General features: G+C 45.3%; 2 protein-coding genes across 4 annotated transcripts in view; one reads left to right on the forward strand and one right to left on the reverse strand.

Annotated features, from left to right (window-relative positions):
- Nucleotides 1-11174, reverse strand: part of tgs1 (trimethylguanosine synthase 1) — a 72322-nt gene extending 61148 nt beyond the window's left edge. For both annotated transcript variants that reach the window (XM_055634057.1, XM_055634056.1), the window contains exon 1: nt 11008-11174. In XM_055634057.1, coding sequence (XP_055490032.1) covers nt 11008-11123 — 116 coding nt within the window. In that variant the 5' untranslated portion in view covers nt 11124-11174. The remainder of the gene's footprint in view (nt 1-11007) is intronic.
- Nucleotides 11175-11436: 262 nt separating this feature from the next.
- Nucleotides 11437-27343, forward strand: part of tmem68 (transmembrane protein 68) — a 39713-nt gene continuing 23806 nt past the window's right edge. Inside the window, exons 1-3 of one of the 2 annotated variants that reach the window (XM_055634060.1) lie at nt 11437-11567; nt 23404-23553; nt 23661-24074. In XM_055634060.1, the coding sequence (XP_055490035.1) occupies nt 23741-24074 (334 nt within the window). In that variant the 5' untranslated portion in view covers nt 11437-11567; nt 23404-23553; nt 23661-23740. The remainder of the gene's footprint in view (nt 11568-23403; nt 23554-23660; nt 24075-27343) is intronic. The other variant, XM_055634059.1, reaches the window with a different exon arrangement.

Here is a 27343-nt window from a genome sequence, read left to right on the forward strand (position 1 = left end):
GTGTTTGGATTACCTTTTCCTCAGACCACAGTATGTGCGCCTACAGAACAATGTCTCAAGCACCATCATGAGCAGCACAGGGGCTCCACAAGGAACTGTGCTGGCTCCATTCCTGTTTACCATCTACACAGCGGATTGTCAATATAACACCAACAGCTGCTTTTTGCAGAAATTTTCAGATGACACAGCTGTTGTAGGCCTCATCAAAGGGGGCAATGAGGAGGAGTATAGAGACACAATTAACAACTTTGTGGAGTGGAGTGCACACAATAATCTCCATCTCAACACCAAAAAAACGAAGGAGATAGTTGTGGATTTCAGGAGGGGGAGGAGGAGGATTCAACCAACACCAATCACCATCAGGGGCACTGAGGTGGAGGTGGTCGCCAACCACAAGTACCTTGGTGTGCAGCTTGACAGTGAGCTGGACTGGAAGAGTCATATGGAGGCGGTGTACAGGAAGGGACAAAGTAGACTGTATTTTTTAAGGAGGCTAAAGTCATTTAATATCTGTCAACCCCTACTGTGCAGTGTCTACCATTCAGTGGTGGCCAGTGCTCTGTTTTTTGCTGTGGCCTGTTGGGGAGAAGGCGCCCGAATAGCGGACAAAAACAGACTGGATAAGCTGATCAGGAAGGCCGGCTCAGTGGTTGGGGCAGAGCAACTAACGGTCAAGCAGGTGGCAGAGGCCAGAACTCTGAAAAAACTAGGCTCAATAATGACCAACCCCACTCACCCACTCCACGCCCTGAAGGTGATCAAGTGCAGCATCTTCAGTCAGAGACTGATTGCACCAATGTGCAAAACGGAGAGACATAGGAAGTCTTGTATACCAGCTGCTATAAGGTTTTATAATGCACAAAAATTTTAACTTTTTATGTATTGAAGATATCTGTTGAAATGTGTGGTGTTATGTCTGTCTTGAAGCTGTTGTGGCACTGTAATTTCCTGTGAAGGATTATTTTACTTCGGAGTCACGTGAGTGATTCCGTGAAGACCCCAGCTCCAGTGCGCATGCGACATAATCGCACAGCGTGCAGAACGCGGCAGCCAGCGGGAGTCGGGCTAGCTCCCGCATCCAAGGACGAGAGGTAAGTACTTACCTTAATCGGGCCTTGTGGTTTTTGCTCCAGCGGGAGCAAAGTGAGGCATGGTGAGCGGGCCCCGTTTCGACTCCAGCGTGGGGCCGACAGTGACGGGGACAAGGGTGCCACCCGGACCGCTAACGCTGCGGACCAAAGGTGCCACCCGGACCGCTAACGCTGCGGACCGCTGCTAGGAGCTGCGCTATGCCGGTCCGCTGAACAGCTGTTCCGTACAGCCGTGGACCGGCGGGAAATTTTAAAAAACCCGACCGGCAGCCCTGCAGACTCCTGACCAGGAGAATCACCGCCCGGGAACCGCCACAACGCCGCCTGGAAAACGGCAGGCAGCCTCTACATGCAGGTAAGGGGAAATCTTACCAATTTACAGGTTCTACAGGAGCCATCTTCCTCCAAGCTGGAACAGGTTGGAGACAGCAAAAATGAGTATCTCTGTCTCCCCAAGCCAGAGGAGGTCATGAAGTTCACCTCCAGGAGAAGGACTGCCTGCCCAACTCCACACGAGGGTCCTTATCTGGGAGGCAGCCACCGGTAGCGGTGGAGCTATTTCAATGCTCCCGCTCACTCGACACCGAGCCGCTCCCTGTGCCGCCGGTGTAAAGGGGCACTGGCTGAATGCCAAGGGAGCTGACTCTTACCCCAGTGCTATTGCACTAGCCACCTCCCTTGTCGAGGGATTGATGCAACAGCGGAGTGGAGTGCTTTGCCTCCTCCCATTTAGTGCATCCTTTATGCTCCTTTTCTAAGGGCTAAGGAGGCCAGGGCTGGGCTGGCTTAAGTGCTGGGCAGGCGGACGAGAACAGCAGTATGCCAGGGGAGCAGGATCAGGAAGAGCCACTGGGTGTCGTGGGCCACTACATGGCTCCTCCACGCGACCATCTTCCCAACAAAAGCCCTGCAGGAACAGGCCTTTCCAGAGGCAAATCCGCAGGCAGCTGGGTCTCGTAGACTCACAGACAAGCAGCGAATTCTACAGAAGGTCAAGATGTTACCACCTTTGCTCGCCTTTGGTGCTGACGCCTAAGATGTTCCCATATTTGGGATACTCGACTGAACGATGGTGCATATAGACCTGCCCGCAACCCCGAATATATGGGGCTATGCAAACCGCTGCTGCGGGGAAGAGGGAGCAGGCTATGGGACGAGCAGGACATCACATCCAACACCCAGCTGGCAGCACCCCTCGGCATCCACCAGCAATATCAAACAAGGACTGGTGAAAGCCTGGTGACCGCTGCAGATCCCCATAGTTCTTTTTAGACGGGGCCCAGAGCGGAGCCGTGGGAAGATGCGCCGCCCCACCGACAGCACCAGCATACCAGCAAACTACGCCTTCATGAAAAACAACAAGCATGGAGGTAGGTAGTCTGGTTCCTCCCAGTTTACACTAAAACAAGGGTGTTCTACTAAACTGCATGGGGAGTGAGCTAAGCATGGGATGCTGTCACAAATAACCAAAATATACTCAACAGCATTAGAGGATAAAAACGAATTCAAATTGGGCATTTTACTGCCAGTTCAGCAATGCGCCCAAAGGGCTGTTTCTCCCTCTAAGAAAAGAGAAGTGAGAAGGCAAGCTGAACTAAACAGGCACATTACTTAAACGGATTGGAATTTGTATCAAATATATTCACCAAAACTATAAAAGATGATGAATGTAGCATCATCATTGATCTAATATCACTAAATAAATCTGTTGAGTATATCCACTTTAAGATGGAGGTGGAGTTTTGTCACTGCCAGACATCTGATCTCCCTAGGATACCTATGGGGAGCATTGATATGGGAGATGCTAACTATCTTATACCATACACTAGGATCATTATAGATACCTAAATATATTTACCTGGATCATGGATATCCCGGTTAGGGCAACCATGGGAGCATATAGCATTTCATATGGTCTAAACCTCCGCCCTAAACTATTAAAAATGGCCATGAAAATATTAAGAAAACAAGCATAATCATGGCACATATTGGATGATATCCTCATATTAGGGGAAACAAAGGAATTAGCTGTGGAGCAGTTCTAGCTACGAAACAGCTCCCTAAAGCTGAGGTTCATCCCACGCCCAGATAAACCAGAATTGAAGCGTTACTACCAAGGATTATCTGGGCTTCAATAACAATTCCGTCCATATGACTGTTACTTTGCCAAGACACTTGGGTCACTATAATCAAATCATGAATGTACCCACTGAAGCTATATCACAATTAAGGTGGTGGGCAGACATATATTTGGCATAGTTTTCAGCCCTATTATCATCACCAATCCCAACTTGGTTATTTTTAAAAACCAATGCCAGTACTTTAGGCTGGGGAGCAACTAAACTCCATATCCAGCACAGGTAACAGATGGACCAAGTCACAAACATCGTTACTACACATACCGGGCATCAACTTCTTGGGATTGGTGATCGCCTATTGGGCTAAAAAGCATATGCATTTCAAATGCAGCACGTACATATGTGGTTACGGATTGATAATACTATGGTGGTGGCTTATATCAACCATATGGGGAGCATAATAATCATTATTGTGCAACAAATTGGTCAAACAAATCTGTCAATGGTGTGTCAAAAGACATTTTAACTATCAGCTGCCTATGTCCTAGGAAGCTAGAACACAGTAGGAGACACCATGTCACGGGGTACAATTTATGATTACATTGAATAGATGTCATAACCCAAAATATCTGCTAAATTTATTAAGCAGTTTGAAAGCCAGATATCAATTTGGTTGCACAAGACGGAATCACCAGTAACCCATGTATGTGACTTAGGAACCAGATTAGAGGCAGCAGCGATAGATGCCTATACGCTGGAAGGGGGAATTTCTGCTTTGCCTTCCTCCCTTCTGCCTCATCCGTCGGGCACTTCGCAATACAGATGGGATCTGTCTCCGAGATATTGAACGTGCCCGACCGGCCTACAGCCATGGTTCCCAGTTCATCACGACACGGTGGGCGAGTCACCTATGGATTTCCCTAGTGGACCATGGTTGCTGACTCAACCCAGTATCAGGCATAAGCCACCCATGCCAGGGAAACATCAAACTCCTGGGTGCAGGTTTTGAATAGACCTTACCAGGGACTGGGATTATCCAAAGGAACCATTACCACCATGTCGGCATCCCTGCGAACAGTCACTAAAAGCTAACATGGGTAAAATACTGCCACGACGCAGGGACAACGAACTATTCAACCACTGACGTATTGGAGTTCCTGGAACATCTACACCATGACTAAAAGGTGAGTTACAGTGCCGTAAATACAGCATGGAGCGCCTTATCTGCTTATCTAAAACCGCATGTCAGCAGAGCATGGGATCCCATCCACTGAAGGTAAACTTATGAAGGGCAACTATAATATAAGCCCCAAACACCCAGGTATATACCCATGTATGGGATATTGGTGTGATATTGACATACCTCAGAGAATGGCACCAGCCAGATCCCCTCAGCTTGCTTAATCTATGTTTTAAAAAAGGCTCATGCTTATGGCTCTCGTACACGCTCAAAGAGTCCGGTCACTCCATAAACTAGACTGGATACATGGTGATTACCCCAGACGCATCAAGTTCATATTTAGGTCTGGTAAAATCTAACTCGCAGGTATATGGATTCGGCACGAACTAGCAGGGTCGAGATCGCCTGTGTTTTCCGTGCTGTAGTCGTTATATGGCTATATGGACCAGGAACGCCCGATTCACTGGTGGGATTCCGGGCCTACCCACCAGAGTCCAGGTTGAGTGTGGTGACCCATCTACTACTATATATAGACACAACCCACTATCTTAGAGGGAGAGGAAAGCCTATGGGTCAACCACAGTAACCCAAAACGGGGTACGAGCCAAACCACTCCAAGGTGGCTCAAACAGGTACTGAAAGCTGCCGGAAAAGATAATAATACATTTAATCCCATTCCACTAGGGCAGCATTGATATCAGCGGCTGAACGAATGGACATCCCGGTTGACCACATTTTCAATACAGCAGAATGGTCAAGGGAACCGCGTTCAGAACATTTTTTATTATAAACCGTTGATAAAACCTGATTTAATTGCAGGAGAATATTACAAACTGCAATATTAATTTAAGCTCAGAGGAGCTCTGTTATGTTGTTATTGTTAACAAATACCTTTCTGTTTCTTTTGAAAGCAGATCCACTGGTTGATTACGATAACACTTCCTCCCTCATAAACTTCGGCAGTGAGTGAAATAAAAACTGTTACACGGTTTGAAATCACAGACCTTTGAAGTCTTCACGGAATCACTCACGTGACTCCGAAGTAAAATAGTAAGATTAAACGAGTACTTACCAGTACGAAGTTTGATCTGTATTTTATGAGGAGTTATGGTGAGGGATTAAGTGCCCGCCGCTCCCACCCTCATTATACAGATCAAGCTAATAAACTGATGTCTCGTGATCTTTACTATCTTACTTCAAATATTGTGTCTATTCTGTGATTTCACACCGCTGCTTCGAAGTATGCCGCATGCGCACTGGAGCTGGGGTCTTCACTTAATCCCTCACCATAACTCCTCATAAAATACAGATCAAACTTCGTACTGGTAAGTACTCGTTTAATCTTACTATTAAAGGTTATTCTATTCAACAGCTCCGCTAATGAGCACAGAGATGTCCTTGACCCCCACTTCCTTAAGTTAACAACCAAATCCTTTGTCTTGCTGACCTTCAGGGCTGTGTTGTTGTACTTCACCAAGACACAAGATTTCTAATCTCCACCTTGCACTCCATCTCATCATTGTTGATGATCTGGTCTACAGGAGTGACATTATCAACAAACATAAAGACTGTGTTGATGCTGTACCTGGCTACACAATCATAGCTGTACAGCTAGTAGAGTACACAACCCTGCTGACCAATGTTGAGTCAGGGTGGAGAAGATGTTGTGACCAATTCTAACTGACTGAGTTCCGCCAGCCTGTGTGGTGCAGCGGAAGAGATGTTGCCTAACAGCGCTTGCAACACCAGAGACTCGGGTTTGATTCCTACTACAGGTGCTGTCTGTACGGGTTTTGTACATTCTCCCCGTGACCGCATAGGATTTCTCCCAGATCCTCAGTTTCCTCCCACATTCCAAAGATATAGAGGTTTGTAGGTTAATTACCTTGGTATAAGTGCAAATTGAATTGTCCCTAGTGTGTGTAAGCTAGTGTTAATACAGGTGCACAACCTTTTATCCGAAAGCCTTGGGACCAGACACTTTTCGTAATTCGGAATTTTTCGGCTTTCGGAATGGAAGATTTTTAGTGTAGATTTTAACGGCTGGCTCAGTGGTAGAGTGCTCGGCTCATATCCGCAAGGTCGCGAGTTTGCGCCTCGATCCCGGCAGTTACTCGGTCGCGAGTTTGAGTCTTCAATGTAGTTTTTTCTTGCAGAATAGGAGAGAATAGGGAGGGTTAGGCTGGGATCATTCTCTGCGAGATGATCTTAGTGCGGGAGACAAATGTAGGAGAGGTGTACTGACTGTGTGGGCAGAACTTTGGAAGTGATTGCCCACCATTCTCAAAAGCCGCTGTGTCTCCCTGTCCCTCCAACTCCAGAGGAATCCGCTCGCCGATGGGCCGCTACAGCGACAAGTGTCAGTTTGCCCACAGCCCGAGCTGCGCCCCCTCATCCGCAACCCGGGTTCCTCTGGAGTTGGAGCGGGGCTGGGCTAGAGTTGCTGCTGGCTGTGAGTCTCTGGGATCTCCGTGCTTGCAGTCGGTGTCCCGTTGGTCCTGACGTCTCCGGCCACCCCCCTGGACAGGAGCTGAGCCGCACTTGCCCCCTCCCTCTGCAACTGCAAACAACCCCACTCTCCTGCAAGGGCAGTACAGTTCCAGTCTCAGCTCCTGGCCGGAGACGTCACAGCCCGAGCTGTGCCCCCTCATCCGCAACCCCAAGAACAAGGCGTACCTTGCACACCATCAGCTTCTATCCCTAAGGGGAGCGTGTTCCTCTGGAGTTAGAACGGGGCTGGGCTGCTGCTGGCTGTGGGTCTCTGGGATCTCCGTGCTTGCAGTGGGCCTGGGGATCGGTGTCCCGTTGGTCCTGACATCTCCGGTGACTGGCACTGACCTGCTGGCATCGCCGACGTGAAGACAGTGCAAAGCCCCCGCGCCGGTGCAATGGGCGGGGAGCTGGAGAGGGGAGGGAAGGGGTCACACACATGGCCGGGAAGCAGAGGGGTGTAGGTGGGGTGAAACTGAATGGAGCGACAATCTGCTGCTACCTGCCCGCTGAGTTAAAAAGTTCCCACGCAAGACTCACGATACACTGTGTATCGTGTCTACCGTGGGAACTTTTTAACTCAGTGGGCAGGCAGCAGCAGATTGTCAATTATTAACCCTCCCGCGCAATATACCCTCACCTTCTCTTTTATGAATGGGGATTTAGTTCCCCTTTCTTCGAGGACTGACCGGAGGTTCCGCTGTCACCTCTGCGGGCCGCCCTCGGTGAACGTCTTCAAGGACCTTTCTTCAAGGACCGAAAAAATGTCCGCTATTCGGAGCTTTTTGTTATTTGGAATTTCGGATAAAAGGTTGTGCACCTGTATGTGAAGATTGCTGGTCGGTGTGGACTCATTGGGCTGAAGGGCCTGTTTCCACACTGTATCTCTAAGTCTGGAGGTCCAGAAGCAAGTTCCAGATGGACACCAAAGCCAAAGTCCAGAAGTTTAAAAATGAGTTTATTTGGTATTGTGGTTTTTTTCAGGTGATCGAGAGCTACATATAATGTAAGAGAGATGGGATCCTCCAGACCTATTTTTCTAGTACACTAATAACAAGGGATCTATATTATCTGGGTGGTTGAGGGGAGAGGGAGGCTCTGCTACTGGGCGGTAGTCATTGAGACAGATCACTTTACTTATCTTGAGGACTGGAATGGTGGAGGTTTCCTTGAAGCAGATGGGAATAATAGACTGTTGAAGCAAGAAGTTGAAGAGTTTGGTGAAAACTGCTGTCAGTTGAGTGGCACACATCTTAAGAACACATCCTGAGACTCCATCCAGGCCAGTTACTTTCAGAGAGTTTATTCTCATGATAATAGATCTGACTTCTGGGACCAAGATATATGGAAGAGAGCCAGTGAGATATTTCAGTTTCTTACCTTGCCGGAGATACGATTGTTTTCCGGATCGTATCTCCTGTCGCTCTGCAGCCTAACATCTTGGAGCCAGAGGCCTCCTCGGACGGACTTTGAGCCCCACCGTGGGGTGCGGACTTAAACATCTGAGCTGATCCCTTGCCTGGGATCGCTCCAACCGCGGCCCACGTACTTTACCATCAAGAGCTCGCAGTCCCGGGAGAGGCCGAGTTGGTAAGCTCCAACGACGCAGAGGGTCGACTAGCATCGACGCGGGGTCCGATTGCTGGAGCAGGGGAGCTGACATCACCCCGATGCAGGAGCAGATCATCCCGATGCGGAGGGCCCAAACGCCGCCGGCTACTGGAGTCAAGATCGTCCCATCAACGGAGGGCTCGCGGCCCCCGGCCGCGGGAGAGCAAAGAAGGGAAGAGATTTGAACTTTTTTTTCACCTTCCATCACAGTGAGGAATGTGGAGGAGTCACTGTGGTGGATGTTTATGTTAAACGTATTTTGTGTTCCGTTGCTTTCTATTTGTATAACTGACTTGGCAAATGAAATTCCTCGTATGCTGCAAAACATGCTTGGCTAATAAAGTATTATTGTGATTATGATTGTGAAATGGTAACATTTCTGATTCATCACCAGATTGTAACCATAGTAATAAGTAACAATGAACAGTTTTTTATTCACCTCTCATGATTTTTTTTGCAAAGATTAAGGTTGGATAAACATGCAAAGTAAATGCAACTAAATGGTCAAAATCACTGTTACGTTCAATCTGTCATTTTTACTTTTAATACCTCATTGCCAAAACCAAGTTAAACAAACCTCTAACACTATTTTTTTTAATCAAAATGCTTGGTTAAAACTCGTATTTTAGAGTAACAAACACTATTTACTTAATACATAAATAAAACAACGGCCACAATGGGTTTTCTGGCACCAGTAGAACAGAAGATTGCCAAGCCAAACTGGACGGGTCAAATCTGAAGTAGTCACCCGATGTAAATTATTGTAACAATGCTAACAACAGTCACTCTGAACTACTTTGGAATCCTCATAATTAGATGTACTGTATTATATCCAGAAGTTATCGTTGTCACAAGGCACTTTTTAAAATAAAATCTAACTAGCCCTCTAGGCTAGTTAGATATATCAAATAAGATCTGGTGGTACATATATCTATAACCAATACCAGTCGCAGTCTCCATGTTTTCGCTGTGCAAGAACACTTGCGTGTTAATTGTGAAACGATGATGGAAAAATTGGAACCATGGGAGAGCCGAGATTAAAGGAATCCATTTATAAAAAAGACAAGAGCTTGTAAGCAGTCTCAAAACAAATGAAAAGGGATATATAATGATGGCTTTGTCTCACTGTGGTTAGAATATTTGAGGCAACAGTTGAGGCTACAGTTCCACAATACACTGATTTGATCTTTTCTAGAAAATATCATTCAGAGATGATCTGAACAAGCACTTAATGTACACGTAAAGCTGTAACTTTTTTGCATCACCTCCCCAAAGCAGTTATCTAATCAAATAAAAACAGTAAAATCGGAATATTTTTATTTTACCCATCTGTCCCTTTAATACTTTTTGCTGATAGTGCAAATTAACTGGGTTTTTTTAAAAAGGAACTTTATGTGGGATTTTTTTCCCCTACCGAATTGAATTAGTTCAGCAAACACTGCAGCAAATAAAATGTCATTAGTTGAGGGAAGGTTGGGGTTCGACTTTACACAACGCACGCAGGAACAAATTTAAGTCTACTGAAAACAGTAATTTAGCATTTTGCTGTTGAATCAGAAAGGGGAAGGAAAGTGCAAGATGTGTTTGGTAAAAGGTACGAGTTCCATGCCTCGCAACTCAGGTCAGATGAGACGATGTTCCACTATTTTTTACTCCAGAGTAGAGAACATAGGCTTAAGGGGAACAGGGAGCTCAGATGCAACTTTTTCACTTAGAGGCTACCAGAAGATACTATAGAAGCAGATACAATTACAACTTCTGAAGGACATTTGACAGATATGTGAATAGGAAGACCAGATGGATAAAGGGGCAAATGACCAATGCGCCAACTTTGTTGGGACGGATAAGGTGGGCCAAAGGATCTGTTTCTGTGCCGTACAGCCCTATGACACCAAATTCAATGTTCTTTTGATGAAGGCATCGTGATTGCTTTGGATCTGCAGTACATGAGATACTGACAACTCCAGGCACAATATATTTTATTTGGGTATTGAGTCAAATCATTTAAATCTTCCTTTGAACGTCATTGACAATGTTGATAAAACACTATTTTTTTTGGTATTCAAACAATTGCTTCTGTTCCAATTACTCGAAAATGTAACTTACAAAAGTATTAAAATGCAGTGCTAGAGCAACTCAGTGGGACAGGCAGCATCTCTAGAGAGGAATGGATGACGTTTCGGGTCTCGACCCTTCTTCAGTCTGGTCTCGACCCGAAACGTCATCCATTCCTTCTCTCCAGAGATGCTGCTTGTCCCGCTGAGTTACTCCAGCATTTTGTGTCTATCTTCGGTTTAAACCAGCATCTTCAGTCCCTTTCTACAATTTTGTGGAAGGAATGGACAGGACCTGAAATGTCACATATCCATGTTCTCCAGAGATGCTGCCTGACCTGCTGAGCTACTTCAACGCGGTATGTATTTTGTTTTTGTAATCCAGCATCTGCAGTTCCTTGTGCGTGCAAAGCTATTACTCTGATCCATTTTACTGCATCACAGGTTAATAACACCGACCCACCCTACTCCAATTCCAGCACAAAACGACGCCACAGACTTACTGCACAAAGGCCCTGCTGCAGAGGCACCGGATCTGCTCCGCTTCAGCGCCGAAACCTTCCAAGAAGAGGAAGATCTCCGCCACAGTGCTCCAGTTCTCGCACATGGTGCATCGCATCTCAGCTGCAACCCGCGCCCTCTCTGCCAGTCAGTCACAGTGAGTGGGGCCCGCCCCCACTTCCACACAACTTCCGCCAAGTGAGGTCAACCTGTGCAACCCCCTCTCGCTTCCCCACCCCTTTCACCTCCTCAATCACAACACCACGCTCCGGAGGAGCTCAATGGGGGTCAGGCAGTATCCGTGGCGGGAATGGATGGGCGACTTTCCGGGTCGGGACCTTCCTTCAAAGCTGGAAATAGAGAGTTGGGGGCAGGACAACCGAGGGGGCAAAGACTTTGAGGTACTTCCGGTGAGTGAGGTCGGCTGGTCGGGTCCCTCCGCCGGAACTGTCCGGCTGCCCAAGCTTCCCGCTGGAGCGGCGAGCGGGCGGCCGGCGCGTGACGGGTGGAGTCTGCAGCCACGTAAATGCCTCGGCGTCGAGGCAAGGGCCGGGCCTAGCAGGTGAGTGACCACTGCTGCACCAAACGTAGTGTCCTTTAATGGGAGGCTCATGAATTGGTAACGGTGGAGGAGTTCCTGGGAGGAACTGTCAGAGGGGAAGGGTAGGTAGGCAGGCGGTTCGGAGGGCAACAGGTTTTAAAAGAATAGTAAACGGGAATTCCACATAGCGCCAGGTGGATCAGGCAGTTACTTAACCCAGCTGCACCTTTGTATTAAAACAGAAGCGGGCAAAGGCATGAACTATCTAATGGTCAATCACAATAGACATTTGTTAGTGTACGGTTCGTTGAATTATACGAGTGGATTTGTACTAGAGGCTGTTATGAGAAAATGTTTGTAGCATTTCCATCCGTCGTGCAAGGTTGCATTGAGTCGGTTTTCAAAAATCTTATGACCATTAAAAGTCCAGTGTATTTAATTCCCTATTAGTATACTGTAATGTTTAATATATCTTTAATCGTGTGCAAAAGTTTGTAATTTTTTATTCTCTGCCATACAAACAAGCTTAGTACCATCTTTAATCACTTTGGAGTTTTTGTGCCAGGAGTGGATAACTTCAGAAGTATGTCAGAAACATTGTCAGAAAAAGTTAGTGGCCATTCGTAAGGATTGTGATTCCTATTTTTAGTTATGTTAGTTTCTTTTGGAAGGAAAATTGTGTTTACATTGAATATTCCAATATCACCAAATAGTTTCTGAAGAAATGTCTCGATCTGAAATGTCACCCATTCCTTCTCTCTGTAGATACTGCCTCACCTGCTGAGTTACTCCAGCTATTTGTCTCTACCTTTGATTTTATCCAGCATCTGCAGCTCTTTCTCTCACCTTTTCTGGGATAATGTTACAGGGTTAAGATTAATGTATCTGTTTATGTAGTTGATATCAATGTATTCAAATTCCTTGCACTTGTCTAAGTTGGAAAAGCAGAGCACATAATATTTATTTGAAAGAAATGTGTGCTCTTCTCCACCAGATTAAGAAAACAAAATGATAACCTGTTTTTTGCTGGTTGACTCAAGGTCATGTCTGAATTTTAGAGGAACTCTAAGAGAACAAACTTTGAAGTCGGTTTAAATAATGTGTATTTGACCTTCAACAAAAAAAAATCCCTTGACACAACCACTCTGTGCCTGATAACTTGGCTAAGAACCAGACATTCTCTGTTGTAGTAGAATTACAGTGTTTTTAAAAAAAATGGTAGCTGTTCACTCCGTGCAAAGTTAGTAGTGGCAATTGTCACAGGTTATTGAACTCTTAAGCTATTAAATTTGAGGAGAGAAGTCCTCTATTTTATTTATCCCTTTATTTTGCAGGTGGTGTTTAAAATTGGTTTTTATTCAAGGACTATTTTGAAAGCAATCGGACAGTTCCTCAATTAGCTAATTAGGCTTGATTACACAAATAACCTGTTGCTGTGAGCAGAATTTAATGAGCAGAATATGTAAATATTTCATGCTTTTTCCTTAAAGATTTCCTTGCATCATAGTGTACAGTTTTATTCAAAACATCAATCATTACAATTGACTTACCAGATCAAGAATTATTAGTTTCACTATAAAGTCTTGGTACAACATACTAATTCTGTATGTTATAAATGAAAAATAAGCTGTGCACTGGTGGCCAACAGTTGATATTGGAGTTGGAGTTGTGAAGTGATTTTAATTTTATGCTGTTTGTGTTTTAGTTGGTATATGTGCCTTTTCTAGGCTTTTTCTATTGTCCAAGTGGCATCGTAGACTCAAACCAAATGACTGGCATAGTCTGTACCTAGAATGTTATTTTTTGCCTCCATAGCATCACCCATGTTTTCTTATCATAAGAATGATGAGCCAGTATGCTTTCATATTCCATCTACTGTATCTTGATCATCAGATGAATTCATTATTTTTGTTCCAATCCTTGCCAATGTAACCTTTCATCTATCCTGTAATTCATTAATACGATATATTCTTCTTTGGAATATTCATATCAAACAGTTGTATTCTTGTTTCTTGCAATTTATATTAAAAAGAAAAAAAAAATCATTTTTTGTTGACTTATTTTCAGCTCCATTATGCTATTCACTTTTTCTGTCAACCTGTGTTTGAAATGTCAGGTTGTAGGAGAGGAGAAATATATATCATTTGTTTATTTCTACTGAACATATCAAGCTTGAGGTGGCTTCTTTACATTCATTTTTGCTTACATTGACATTTTTCCAATCATAGCATAGTCTTGGCTAGTGAGAATTTTTCATCGTCAGTTAATACCAGAACTTCACTGTGTAAGCAATGTGCAAAAAATATTAGTTCTTAGAATTGTGCTATTCCAGGTTTTTGTGTAGAAGGGAACAAGTAACAATATTATGATTAAAATCACTCATAATTAGGCATCCATTCATTGGTTTTAGATCTTTCTAAAGTGAGTGAAATAAGGCCAGTCATTTCTGTAGAATTCAAAGGGCGATGTTGAGCATTTCTGATAATGATCGGGGAAGGGCTGAAAGTGGCAGATGGTATTCAAACCAAGGCGATGTATGATGATGAATGCTACCTATAGGTATCTAAAATGTGTCTTATTTCTGTGACAGAGCAGACGTCAAGATGTATGTCCAATGCAAATGTTATTTCACAGGAGACTATGGGTTGTAAATGAGATGAATTGCGGATTATGAAAGTGGTGTTGATGAAGTAATGGGTATCCAATGTAATGGCTAGGTTAGTCTCCATGCAGTGGGAATGATTTTGAGGCTAGACACAAAATGCTGGAGTACAGTGTCCTCCATAATATTTGGGCCAAAGACCCATCATTTATTGATTTGCCTCTGTACTCCACAATTTGAGATTTGTAATAGAAAAAAATCACATGTGGTTAAAGTGCACATTATCAGATTTTATTAAAGGGTATTTTTACACATTTTGGTTTCACCATGTAGAACAGGGATTGCTAACCTACGGCCCCCGGGCCGAATGCGGCCCGTAACACAAAATCATCCGGCCCGCAGGCGTATATTTTTTTCCCCGTAATTATCTGGCCTGTAGACTTCCGTCATCTCCGCTACCTCCCGGGCCTGAGGCCACGGCGCCCAGGCGCAGTGAGGCAAGGACGCCTACGCTGATATCCGCAATGGCGGAACCGCCAAGCAGTGCCGAGCACGGCTGAGTGCCGCCGAGCATCAAGCCCTGGCTGAACTGCATCATGCGCAAAGCAGCCGGCACGGCCGCGCACCTTCTGTGTCTGGACCACACTGTCGGGATCGGGGTTGTCAATAGGCCGGGGACAAGTGAGTATGAGTATTGGAGCCACTGCTTTCAGGACAGAGCCAAGGCAATGGTCCATAAGTACACCATGTTCGCGAGCGCCCGTAACTAGGGGCCAGTGCTCCGGGTGGCGTCCTCAAAGGGGTGGGATCTTGGTGAATACGTGATTTGATGCCTGCCATCCGGGATGGGGGCGGGATCCATGTGTACACGTGATCAACATGGCCCGCCATCCGTTCACAGACATGCGTCTTGACCCCTATGCAGAACATGGTTGCCCTGATGTAGAAATTACAGCTGTGTTTATACATAGTCCCCCCCCCCCCCCCCCCCCCATTTCAGGGCACCATAATGTTTGGGATACATGGCTTCACAGGTGCCTGTAATTGTTCAGGTGTGTTTAATTGCCTCCTTAATGCAGGTTTTAGAGAGCTCGCAGCACCTAGTCTTTCCTCCAGTCTGTCCATCACCTTTGGAAACTTTTATTGCTGTTTATCAACATGAGGACCAAAGTTGTGCCAATGAAAGTCAAAGAAGCCATTATGAGACTGAAAAACAAGAATAAAACTGTTAGAGACATTAGCCAAACCTTAGGCGTACCAAAATCAACTGTTCGGAACATCATTAAGAAGAAAGAGAGCACTGGTGAGCTTACGAATCGCAAAGGGACTGGCACCCGAGGAAGACCTCCACAGCTGATGACAGAAGAATTACTCTATAATAAAGAAAAAAAAACAAACGCCAGTCTGACAGATCAGAAACACTCTTCAGGAGTCGGGTGTGGAGTTGTCAATGACCACTGTGCGCAATAGACTTAATGAACAGAATACAGAGGCTACACTGCAAGATGCAAAACCACTGGTTAGCCGCAAAAATACGATGGCCGGTTTACAGTTTGCCAAGAAGTACTTAAAAGAGCAGCCATAGTTCGTAAAAGGTTTTGTGGACAGATGAGACTAAGATAAACATATATCAGAGTGATGGCAAGAGCAAAGTATGGAGGAGAGCTGCCCAAGATCCAAAGCACATCACCTCATCTGTGAAACACGGTGGTGGGGTGTTATGGCCTGGGCATGCATGGCTGCTGAAGGTAAGGCTCACTTATCTTCACTGATGATACAACTGCTGATGGTAGTAGCGTAATGAATTCTGAAGTGTATAGACACATCCTATCTGCTCAAGTTCAAACAAATGCCTCAAAACTCATTGGCTGGCAGTTCATTCTACAGCAAGACAATGATCCCACACATACTGCTAAAGCAACAAAGGAGTTTTTCAAAGCTAAAAAATGGTCAATTCTTGAGTGGCCAAGTCAAATCACCTGATCTGAACCCAATTGAGCATGCCTTTTATATGCTGAAGAGAAAGCTGAAGGGGACTAGCCCCCAAAACAAGCATAAGCTAAAGATGGCTGCAATACAGGCCTGGCAGAGCTTCACCAGAGAAAACAACCAGCAACTGGTGATGTCCATGAATCATAGACTTAAAGCAGTCATTGCATGTAAAGGATATGCAACAAAACATTAAACATGACTACTGTCATTTACATGACATTGCTGTGTTCCAAACATTATGGTGCCTTGAGATGGGGGGGGGGGGGAGGGATTATGTATAAACACTGCAGTCATTTCTTCATGGTGAAACCAAAATGTATGACAATCACCTTTTTTTAAATCTGACAATGTGCACATTAACCACATGTGAATTTTTATCTTACAAATCTCAAATTGTGGAGTACAGAGGCAAATAAATAAATGATGGGTCTTTGTCACAAACATTATAACTGGCACAGTAAATCAGCAGACCTGACAACATCTCTGGTGAAAAAGAATAGGTGCGATAATGTGCTCGGACGAAGTGCGTAGTTACCAGTCGGGATTATGCTCAATGAACCATTCACATATTATTTCTACTTCAAAGACACAAACTAAACATATTCACCAATCAAGACATGATATATAGTCTGCAGAAGGGTTTTGGCCCGAAACGTTGCCTATTTCCTTTGCTCCATAGATGCAGCCTCACCCGCTGAGTTTCTCCAGCACATTTGTCTACCTTCCAGGATCTGCAGTTCCTTCTTAAACATGATATATACCACAATGACATGCAGCAAAATTATAATACAGTATCTCAACTCTTTTTACACGTTGCAATGAATACAATTTCTATTATTTCTTCCCACTTCCAAACAAAAATGTGGTTGGATTATTCAGCGTATGATCAACCTCGGTGAGACCAAGCGCAGGCTTGGCGATCGCTTTGCACGACACCTCCACTCAGTTCACAATAACCAACCTGATTTCCCGGTGGCTCAGCACTTCAACTCCCCCTCCCATTCTGAATCCGACGTTTCTGTCCTGGGTCTCGTCCATGGCCAGGGTGAGGGCCACCGCAAATTGGAGGAACAGCACTTCATATTTTGCTTGGGCAGTTTACACCCCAGCGATATGAACGTTGACTTCTCCAGTTTCGGGTAGTCCCTTCTTTCTCGTCCCCTTCCCAGCTCTCCCTCAGCCCACTGTCTCTGCCTTTTCCTTTCTTCTTTCTGCCCACCCACCCTCACATCAGTCTGAAGAAGGGTCTCGACCTGAAACGTTGTCTATTTCCTTTGCTCCATAAATGCTGCCTCACCCACTGAGTTTCTCCAGCATTTTTGTCTACCCATTCACACAAGTTCTGTTTTCGCACTTTCCTCACCCACTCCCTACACATTATGGGCAATTTTACAGAGACAAGTTAACCTACAAAGCCAATGGGTCTTTGGGATGTGGGAGGAAACCCACACGCTTGCAGGGAGAATGCAAATTCAACACAGACAGTGCCCGAGACAGGATCGAATACAGATCTCTGGCGTGTGAGGCAGCAAGTCCACCAGCTGTGCCACTATATTTTGTTTACCAACACACAAAAAATTATACGTTGATGACCTTGGTTACTAAAAAAAAAAGAAACTATTCATTTTCAGTTTTAAATCTCTAAGTGACGCTATGTCCCCCTTTACAGCTACTGTATGTTTTAATTCAGTTCAAAGCTATGGGGCAGTACATTGGCCATAAAGTTGCTGCCTAAAAGTGCCAGAGACCTGGAATTGATCCTGAATCTGGGTGCTGTCTGTATGGAGTTTGCTCGTTTTCCCTTTGATCACATGGATGGGTGCTCTTGTTTCCTTCCACATTCCCAAGGTGTGCAGGAACCTTTCTCAGACCCAACCCAAAACGTAATATTTTCCTTTTGTCCAGAGATTCTGTCTGACCTGTTGAGTTACTCCAGCTTTTTGTGTCTATCTTCAGTGTAAACCAGCATCTGCAGTTCCTTCCTACACACACAATACTATACGATATAACTTTATTAATCCAAAGAGGGAAATTGTGTGTGTGTGAGTGGGGGTATATATTTTACACACACATACACACACATATGGACACAGACAGACACAAGGTAGACAAAAGTGCTGGAGAAACTCAGCGGGTGCGGCAGCATCTATGGAGCGAAGGAAAAAGGCAACGTTTCTGGCCGAAACACTTCTTCAGACTCTGAAGAAGGGTTTTGCCCTGAAACATTGCCTATTTCCTTCGCTCCATAGATGCTACCGCACCTGCTGAGTTTCTCCAGCACTTTTGTCTACCTTCGATTTTCCAGCATCTGCAGTTCCTTCTTGAACACAGACACAGACATTTATATATTTACTAGACCAAGTGCAGACCCGTTTGGTCTGCTCCCCCAATGGTGTGATCCCCCAACCCAATATTCCACCATGCACCCGTCTCCTCCAACGGAACTGAAGCCGTTCCCAAATGTAAGATTCCAGCACTCCCCTGCCTCCCTCAGCAGTGGATTGAAAACAAATTCCAATTGCACCTCCCCTGCCTGCTGCAGCAGTTCCAATTGCAATACCAATTGGCCCTCCCCCTCCTGTTGAAGCACTTGCTGTGATATCCCATTGAGGTGAAAAGTTCAGAGTGTTCCTGTCTTGCAACTTTGTTTTGAAGTGTGTTGGAAGCTGATAGGAAGGAGCAGCGAATCAAAAGGAAGAAAGGCAGCCGGCAGCCGGACGGACGGCAGGCGGCAGCCACAGACTTTTATATAATAACTAGACCAAGTGCAGACCCGTTGGGTCTGCTCCCCCAATGGTGTGATTCCCCCAACCCAATATTCCACCATGCACCCGCCTCCTCCAATGGAACTGAAGCCGTTGGCCACAATCTAACTCCTCTTAAATATAGCAATGAACGACCTCCTACCTTCTGTGGCAGAGAGTTTTCTGTGAAAAATGTTTCCCTCCAAGAACTAAAGGATTTCCCCTTTATCCTTAAATGTGTGTAAGTTTCCAGCACTCCCCTGCCTCCCTCAATTGCACCTCCCCTGCCTGCTGCAGCAGTGAAAAGTTCAGTGTTCCTGTCTTGCAAGTTTGTTTCAAAGTGTGTTGGAAGGTGATAGGAAGGAGCAGCCGTCAACGAATCAAAAAGCAGGAAGGGATCGGTACTGCAGGCGGACGGATTTGAGTTTTATATATATATAGATAGATAGATATAGTTATATATTCATATATAAATATACACTGATTTGTTTTCTCGTTTATAACATTGTTTACAGAGTACTATGTTTACATATTCTGGTGTGCTGCTGCAAGTAAGGATGTCATTGTTCCAACTGGAACGTAAGAGAATCAAACACTCTTGACTTACATCGCTAATGTGTGGGATGGAACTAGTGTATGGGTGATCGGTGGTTGGCGTGCACTTGGGCCGAAGGGCCTGTTTCCACGCTGTATCTTTAAATTAAACTAAAAACACTAAAGCCAGAGGAAATCTAAAGAAGGGTCTCTACCCGAAACATCACCCAATTTCTTCTATCCAGAGATGCTGGCTGCTCCATGGAGTTCCCCTGCACAATTAAAGAATGGAATAGTCTTCACCCTACCATAGTTACCCAACCAGACGCAACTAAATTTAAGGTAGCACTTTTTTTCCCCAAGAACCCTTTTTTGCTTAAGTCCAAGTCAAGAGTCAAGAGAGTTTTATTGCCATGTGTCCCGGATAGGACAATGAAATTCTTGCTTGCTGCAGCACAACAGAATATATAAACATAATACAGAACAGGAGATAAATGTTCAGTGTGTTTATATTTTGTGTTTATTTCACACACAGAGTGGTGAATCTCTGGAATTCTCTGCCACAGAGGGTAGTTGAGGCCAGTTCATTGGCTATATTTAAGAGGGAGTTAGATGTGGCCCTTGTGGCTAAGGGGATCAGGGGGTATGGAGAGAAGGCAGGTACGGGATACTGAGTTGGATGATCAGCCATGATCATATTGAATGGCGGTGCAGGCTCGAATGGCCGAATGGCCTACTCCTGCACCTAATTTCTATGTTTCTATGTTTCTATATACCATAGACCATATATATTATTCAGCGGTTGCGGCGAGGCGGCGACTGGACAGCAATGGCGGTCAGATCTCCCACAATGCAAAGGGGGGAGAAAGTGCCTGGCACCGACCAGTTGCCGATGATGTGCTGGCCGTGGTTGTGCGGATGTGCAGGGGGGAGTATGTGCATGCCGTGGCAGTGCGCATGTGCCTGCGGATGAAGAGCGGAGAACCGGAGGACCGGACATGGATACCGATGGCTGGCGGAGACGAAGAGTGACAGAGAGAGAGAGAGATAGAGAGGGGGGCCTGCTCAGAGTTGAACAGAGAGAGAGAGAGAGATGGAGAGGGGGGCCTGCTCAGAGTTGAACGATAGGTGTCCCGGGTGCTTGCCAAGCCGGGCAAAATGGCACGGCTTTTAGGTTGCCCGGCGGGACTTTAGGTCGCCATTCCCTCCCTCCAGGAGCGCTCGACCCGGTTCCGCCGTCCAGCAGACCTGCCGTTGGAGGCGCTCCAACCCCTCCGGCACATTTCACCCGGGCAACCATTAATGTCGAGCCCTGCCCTGAAACATCTCCTATCCATTTTCTCGAGAGACACTGCCTGACCTGCTGAATTCATCCAGCAGTTTTGTGTCTATATTTGGCATAAACCAGCATCTGCAGTTCACTTTTATTACAGTGGAGGCTGCTGGCATGAATTATAGCTGATGCAAAATGTTTCAAATGTTTTTTAATTTCATTATCACTTCATAGATTATATTATAAATTATCCAATATAGCTGTAATAGATTGAACAATAAAAGTTAAAATCATTGGTTTTAAAATGTGCTGCTCAATTATTTTAAAAGGGTGAACAGGAATAACACTTTAATACTTTAAGGCCTGCAAAGCTGGAGGAAAGAACTGCAGATGCTGGTTTACATTGAAGATAAATACAAAATGCTGGAGTAACTCAGTGGGGCATGCAGCATCTCTGGATAGAAGGAATGGGTGACGTTTCAGTTTGAGACCCTTCAAAGACCCTTCCAAGAAACATCACCCATTCCTTCTGTCCAGAGATGCTGTTTGTCCCGCTGAGTTATTTCTGCAAAGCTTATCAGTCACTTCCCTACTATGCTGTTTTTACCACGGTACAGGTGCACAACCTTTTATCCGAAAGCCTTGGGACCGGTCACTTTTCGTAATTCAGAATTTTTCAGCTTTCGGAATGGAAGATTTTTAGCGTAGATTTTAACGGCTGGCGCAGTGGTAGAGTGCTCGGCTCATATCCGCAAGGTCGCGAGTCTGCGCCTCGATCCCGGCAGTTACTCGATCGCGAGTTTGAGTTCAATGTAGTTTTTTCTTGCAGAATAGGAGAGAATAGGGAGGGTTAGGCTGGGATCATTCTCTGCGAGATGATCTTAGTGCGGGAGACAAGTGTAGGGGAGGTGTACTGACTGTGTGGGTAGAACTTTGGAAGTGATTGCCCACCATTCTCAAAAGCCGCTGTGTCTCCCTGTCCCTCCAACTCCAGAGGAATCCGCTCCCCGGTGGGCCGCTACGGCGAAAAGTGGCAGTTCGCCCACAGCCCGATCTGCGCCCCCTCATCCGCAACCCGGGTTCCTCTGGAGTTGGAGCGGGGCTGGGCTAGAGTTGTTGCTGGCTGTGTGTCTCTGGGATCTCCGTGCTTGCAGTGGGCCTGGGGGTCGGTGTCCCGATGAGGGGGCGTAGCTCTGGCTGTGGGCGAATTGCCACTTGTTGCTGTAGCGGCGCATCGGGGAGCGGCTTCTGGTGATCCTGACATCTCTCAGCTCCTGTCCAGGGGGGTGGCCGGAGACGTCAGGACCAACAAGAACCCGCTCCCCGATGCGCCGCTACAGCGACAAGTCGCAGTTCGCCCACAGCCCGAGCTGCGCCCCCTCATCCGTAACCCGGGTTCCTCTGGAGTTGGAGCGGGGCTGGGCTAGAGTTGCTGCTGGCTGTGAGTCTCTGGGATCTCCGTGCTTGCATTCGGTGTCCCGTTGGTCCTGATGTCTCCGGTCACCCCCCTGGAATGGAACTGAGACTGGGAACTTTACCGCCCTTGCCCCTCCCTCTGCAACTGCAAACAACCCCACAGTTCCCAGTCTCAGCTCCTGTACAGGGGGGTGGCCGGAGACGTCACAGCCCGAGCTGCGCCCCCTCATCTGCAACCTCAAGACCAAGACGCACCTTGCACACCATCAGCTTCTGTCCCTACGGGGAGCGTGTTCCTCTGGAATTGGAACGGGGCTGGGCTGCTGCTGGCTGTGGGTCTCTGGGATCTCCGTGCTTGCAGTGGGCCTGGGGGCCGGTGTCCCGTTGGTTCTGACGTCTCCGGTGACTGGCACTGGCTCCGACGTGAAGGCAGTGCAAAGCCCCCGCGCCGGTGCAATGGGCGAGGAGCTGGAGAGGGGAGGGAAGGGGTCACACATATGCACGGGAAGCAGAGGGGTGTAGGTGGGGTGAAACTGAAGGGAGCGACAATTTGCTGCTGCCTGCACGCTGAGTTAAAAAGTTCCCACGCAAGACTCACAATACACTGTGTATCGTGAGTCTACCGTGGGAACTTTTTAACTCAGCGGGCAGGCAGCAGCAGATTGTAAATTATTAACCCTACCGCGCAATATACCCTCACCTTCTCTTTTATGAATGGGGATTTAGTTCCCCTTTCTTCGAGGACCGACCGGAGGTTCCGCTGTCACCTCTGCGGGCCGCCCTCGGTGAACGTCTTCAAGGACCTTTCTTCAAGGACCGAAAAAATGTCCGCTATTCGGAGCTTTTCGTTATTTGGATCGTCGGATAAAAGGTTGTGCACCTGTAGTATCGCGTCCTGATGTTCTGCAAAGACTCCTCCAGCTCTGACCTCATCATTGAGGCTCTTAGCACCACAGGGCTTTACTGATCGTAAGCACCACCAAAATGCGTGACACTTGATCAAGGTACATCTCCAGTTAAACCAACTGCCTTTGGTACTCACAAAATATTTTAATGAGTTAATTTGCTAAAGTAAGATTAAATACAATAGTAAACACTGAAAACACTTGAATTAACCTAATAAATATATAAAAATAAATTGCCTCTTGTGTGCTATCCACCTCATTGTTACTCTCAATTAATTATTAAACCACTGCTCTATTCCCACTGTTACTGTTGTAGAATGCACAAATGTTCATTTGCGGTGGTTCTATAAATGTGTTATTCTTATCTACAATACCTTTTGTTTACTGACAGCTTTCTGTGTTGGGAATCTCTATCCCTGTAATGGTCTGATCCCTGAAAAAATCTACAGTTTCTGTGGTCCAGCACTGCAATGTTGTGACAATCGGTTTTGTGGAAGCTTGAAACCTCCATGTTTATGCACACTTCTATACAATTAAGGAGGTAAGAACTTGACAATTCTGCATATTACCTTTTGTTTAAGATCGATCATCAACTTTTGTCAGCTATGTTTATTTTTTAACCTTAACCTATTGTTTCTGTTCCTGCAGATGGCCAGGACGTTTATTTTAAGCCTTGGAGAATACATTTTTTCCTGCCATAATGACCACCAAACACATTTTCGGTACTGATGTTTGGTATGGCTACTGCTGATGAATCCTACGTGGAAGGACAAAATGGAAGCTTTGTTTCCTACATGATTGCGATAGTTGAGAAATGGACTGGCTTGGAAATTCTGGAAGGCTCCCTGAATTACCTCGATTATCTCCTCTGGGTCTTCACCCCCCTCATCATTGTCTTCATTCTCCCAATGTTTATTGTACTATTCCTATATCTTTCAATCCTTTTTCTACATGTGTATAAAAGAAAGAGAGAGTTGAAAGAAGCTTATTCGAATAGTGTTTGGGATGGTGCAAGGAAGACTTTGGCAACTCTTTGGGATGGACATGCAACTATATGGCATGGTAAGTAATTTTCATTTTTTAGTGTTATTTTAATATTTTCCTAACTATTTTTGAGGTGGCAATATTCTAAATTATTTGTGGGATGTGAGTTAGATTTGAAATCTTTGAGAATCACAAAATATACAATATGATCAGCTGGCTTATGTTTCATGAAATATATCATGCCATACATATACAGACCATATGTACATTTCTATAAGTTTATCAACATGAGAAAACATATGCTTAACAAGTCTTTTATCTCATTGCCAGTTGCTTGCATTCTTGATATTTTTTGAATTGCATGCATTGTTTATTTAATTGTCAGCATATTCCAGATAGCGAATTACAGTCTTTGTTAAAAATACTACAAAATTTGATAACATTGTGTTCATTAATCTACATGGGAATTTCTAATCGATTAACTGGAAGTCCCCCTTTTTCTAAAAAATAAAAATTGGCTAAGATTTTCTCATTGATATCTGGTGGCCATAATTCTCATTGTTTGGTTATTTGGATAATATCCTTCTCATAATTAGGTGACTCGGAGTCTGCAGTCATGGAGGTAGAATCCAATCCGTCTTTATGTTCAGTGTTATAACTTAGATTTGTATTCACACAGCACATAGGTTTGACAGTGAAATCTGTATTTTGCTAACGTTAATATCTGACAATTGCACAATCCTCATTCTCTGATTTCATTCAGGTTATTAAATTGTTAATTTCCACGACCCGCTTCACCATTTATAAAATTTTACTTTTAATAGTTTCAAATCCTTTTTTAGTTATTATTTATTATTTACATTATTATCCATAATTCTAACTTGGAGATGCATTTAAATGGCATTAAAATTAATGTGATCGCCGAGACATTCTAGTGTTCTGTAGCAGCTTTGATTTTACGCACTTCAAGCCAATAATATATTCTGTGTCATTTTATCTCCCTTTCTAATGCTGTTTGTCACAAGGAAGCATTGTTAAAAATGCTTCTTTGTATGAAATATTTAACTTGAGGCCTTTTCCATTTGACCCGATGGATCATGGCCCTATACAGCAAAGAACACTGAGTTCTCCCAAGTGGCCTGGTTAGCAGTAAACTCTTGTTTTAACGGACGACCAGATAATGGATTTTGTTTGTAGCAGATGTATCTGCTGACACCAGCCCTAGCTCGCACCACCGCCCTTCCATTTACAGGCTTGGCTTCAGACGCCATCCCAGGCTCACAAGGTTCACCAGCGAGCCCTTCTTCACCTACCGCACGGTCCAGTTGATGCGGTTGTTGTTGCGGCATGCCTTGTAGACAATCAGCACTTTCTTCAGGCCACTGACACAACTCTTGGAAGATTTTGAAAACTGCGGAAGCGGAGGCGGCGGCAGTGTATCGGGGAGCTGTCAAAGTGAAGGAAGAAACGGCAGCTGCTGAGAAGGGAGGGAGCCCCATGGTGACCGAACGTGTCCTCTCGGTGGCAGTGACCTGAAGAAAGTTCTGCTGGTCAAGGGCCAACAATGTGAGCCGCAACAACAGCCGATTCAACTGGACCATGCGATGAGTAAAGAATGGCTCGCTGGTACAGACCAGTGGTATCTGCACCTAGTTTTAAGGTGAAACGACAGAGCTGGAGTAACTAAGCAGACTGAATCTGTCTGAAGAAAGGTCCTGATGTCACCCATCCATGTTCTCCAGAGATGCTGCCTGACCCATTGAGGTACTACAACACTTTGTGTCCTTTCATGCATTATCTGCAGTTCTTTGTTGCAATTTCCTACAATGATAATACCTTACTTGGTTATGGCGGATAATCAGTAATAATGGACACCATTCTCTTCTTCTCCCCCTCAATGGTACGTTATAATGGTTTACTACACTTTGGTGCCTAAATGCATACTTATCCTTCAGAATCAAGTCTGAATCCAATAAAATCCTATACCTCCACAAATAAAAGTGTAAATTTGGACATTGTGCTGACTGGGTATAATGACTAGATTGGTTTAGTAATTTTTGTCAGATATTAAGCAATTCAAGGGCGATGGAGTTAAAGGACAACAGTGATCTTTGTGAATAATAGTTCAGGTGCAAAGATGGTCTATTTGTAATACAGTTTTTTAGGACGACCTGAAAATTTAGTTTCTTAACAGAAGTATAGAGATATAGAAAATAGGTGCAGCAGGAGGTCATTCACCCCTTCGAGCCAGCCCGCCATTCATTGTGATCATGCCTGATCATCCCCTATCAATAACCCATGCCTGCCTTCTCCCCATATCCCTTGACTCCACCAGCCCCTAACTCTCTTAAATCCATCCAGTGATTTGGCCTCTACTGCCCTCTGTGGCAGGAAATTTCATAAATTCACAACTCTCTGGGTGAAAATGTTTTTTCTCACCTCAGTCTTAAATGACCTCCCCTTTATTCTAAAACTGTGGCCCCTGGCTCTGGACTCACCCAACATTTTTCCTACATCTAGCTTGTCCAGTCCTTTTATATGTTTCTATAAGATTCCCCTTCATCCTTCTAAACTCCAGTGAATACAAGCCCCGTCTTTTCAATCTTTCCTCATATGCTGCACTGCCTCAATCACAAGGATGTCCTTCCTCAAATTAGGAGACCAAAACTGTACACAATACTCCAGATGTGGTCTCACCAGAAGAACCTCTTTACTCCTATACTGAAATCCTCTTGTTATGAAGGCCAACATTCCATTAGCTTTCTTCACTGCCTGCTGTAACTGCACGCCAACTTTCAAAGACCGGTGTACAAGGACACCCAAGTCTCGCTGTACCTCCCCCTTACCTAACCCAACCCCATTGAGATAATAATCTGCCCCCTTGTTTTTGCCGCCAAAGTGGATAATCTCACATTTATCTATATTATACTGCATCTGCCCACTCACTCAACCTGTCCAGGTCACCCTGCAACCTCCTAACATCCTCTTCACAGTTCACACTGCCACCCAGCTTTGTGTCATCCGCAAACTTGCTAGTGTTGCTCCTAATTCCCTCTTACAAATCATTAATATATATGGTAAACAGTTGCGGCCCAACACCGAGCCCTGCGGCACTCCACTCGCCACTGCCTGCCATTCTGAAAAGGACCCGTTCACTCCTACTCTCTGCCAACTAATTTTCTATCCATGTCAACACCCTACCCCCAATACCATGTGCTCTAATTTTAGTCACCAGTCTCCCGTGCGGAACCTTATCAAAGGCTTTCTGAAAGTCTAGATACACTACATCCACTGGCACCCCTTCATCCATATTACAGGTGCACAACCTTTTATCCGAAATTCCGTAA

This window comes from Leucoraja erinacea, chromosome 4, assembly GCF_028641065.1.
Source record: "Leucoraja erinacea ecotype New England chromosome 4, Leri_hhj_1, whole genome shotgun sequence".
NCBI classification, from domain to species: Eukaryota; Metazoa; Chordata; class Chondrichthyes; order Rajiformes; family Rajidae; genus Leucoraja; species Leucoraja erinaceus.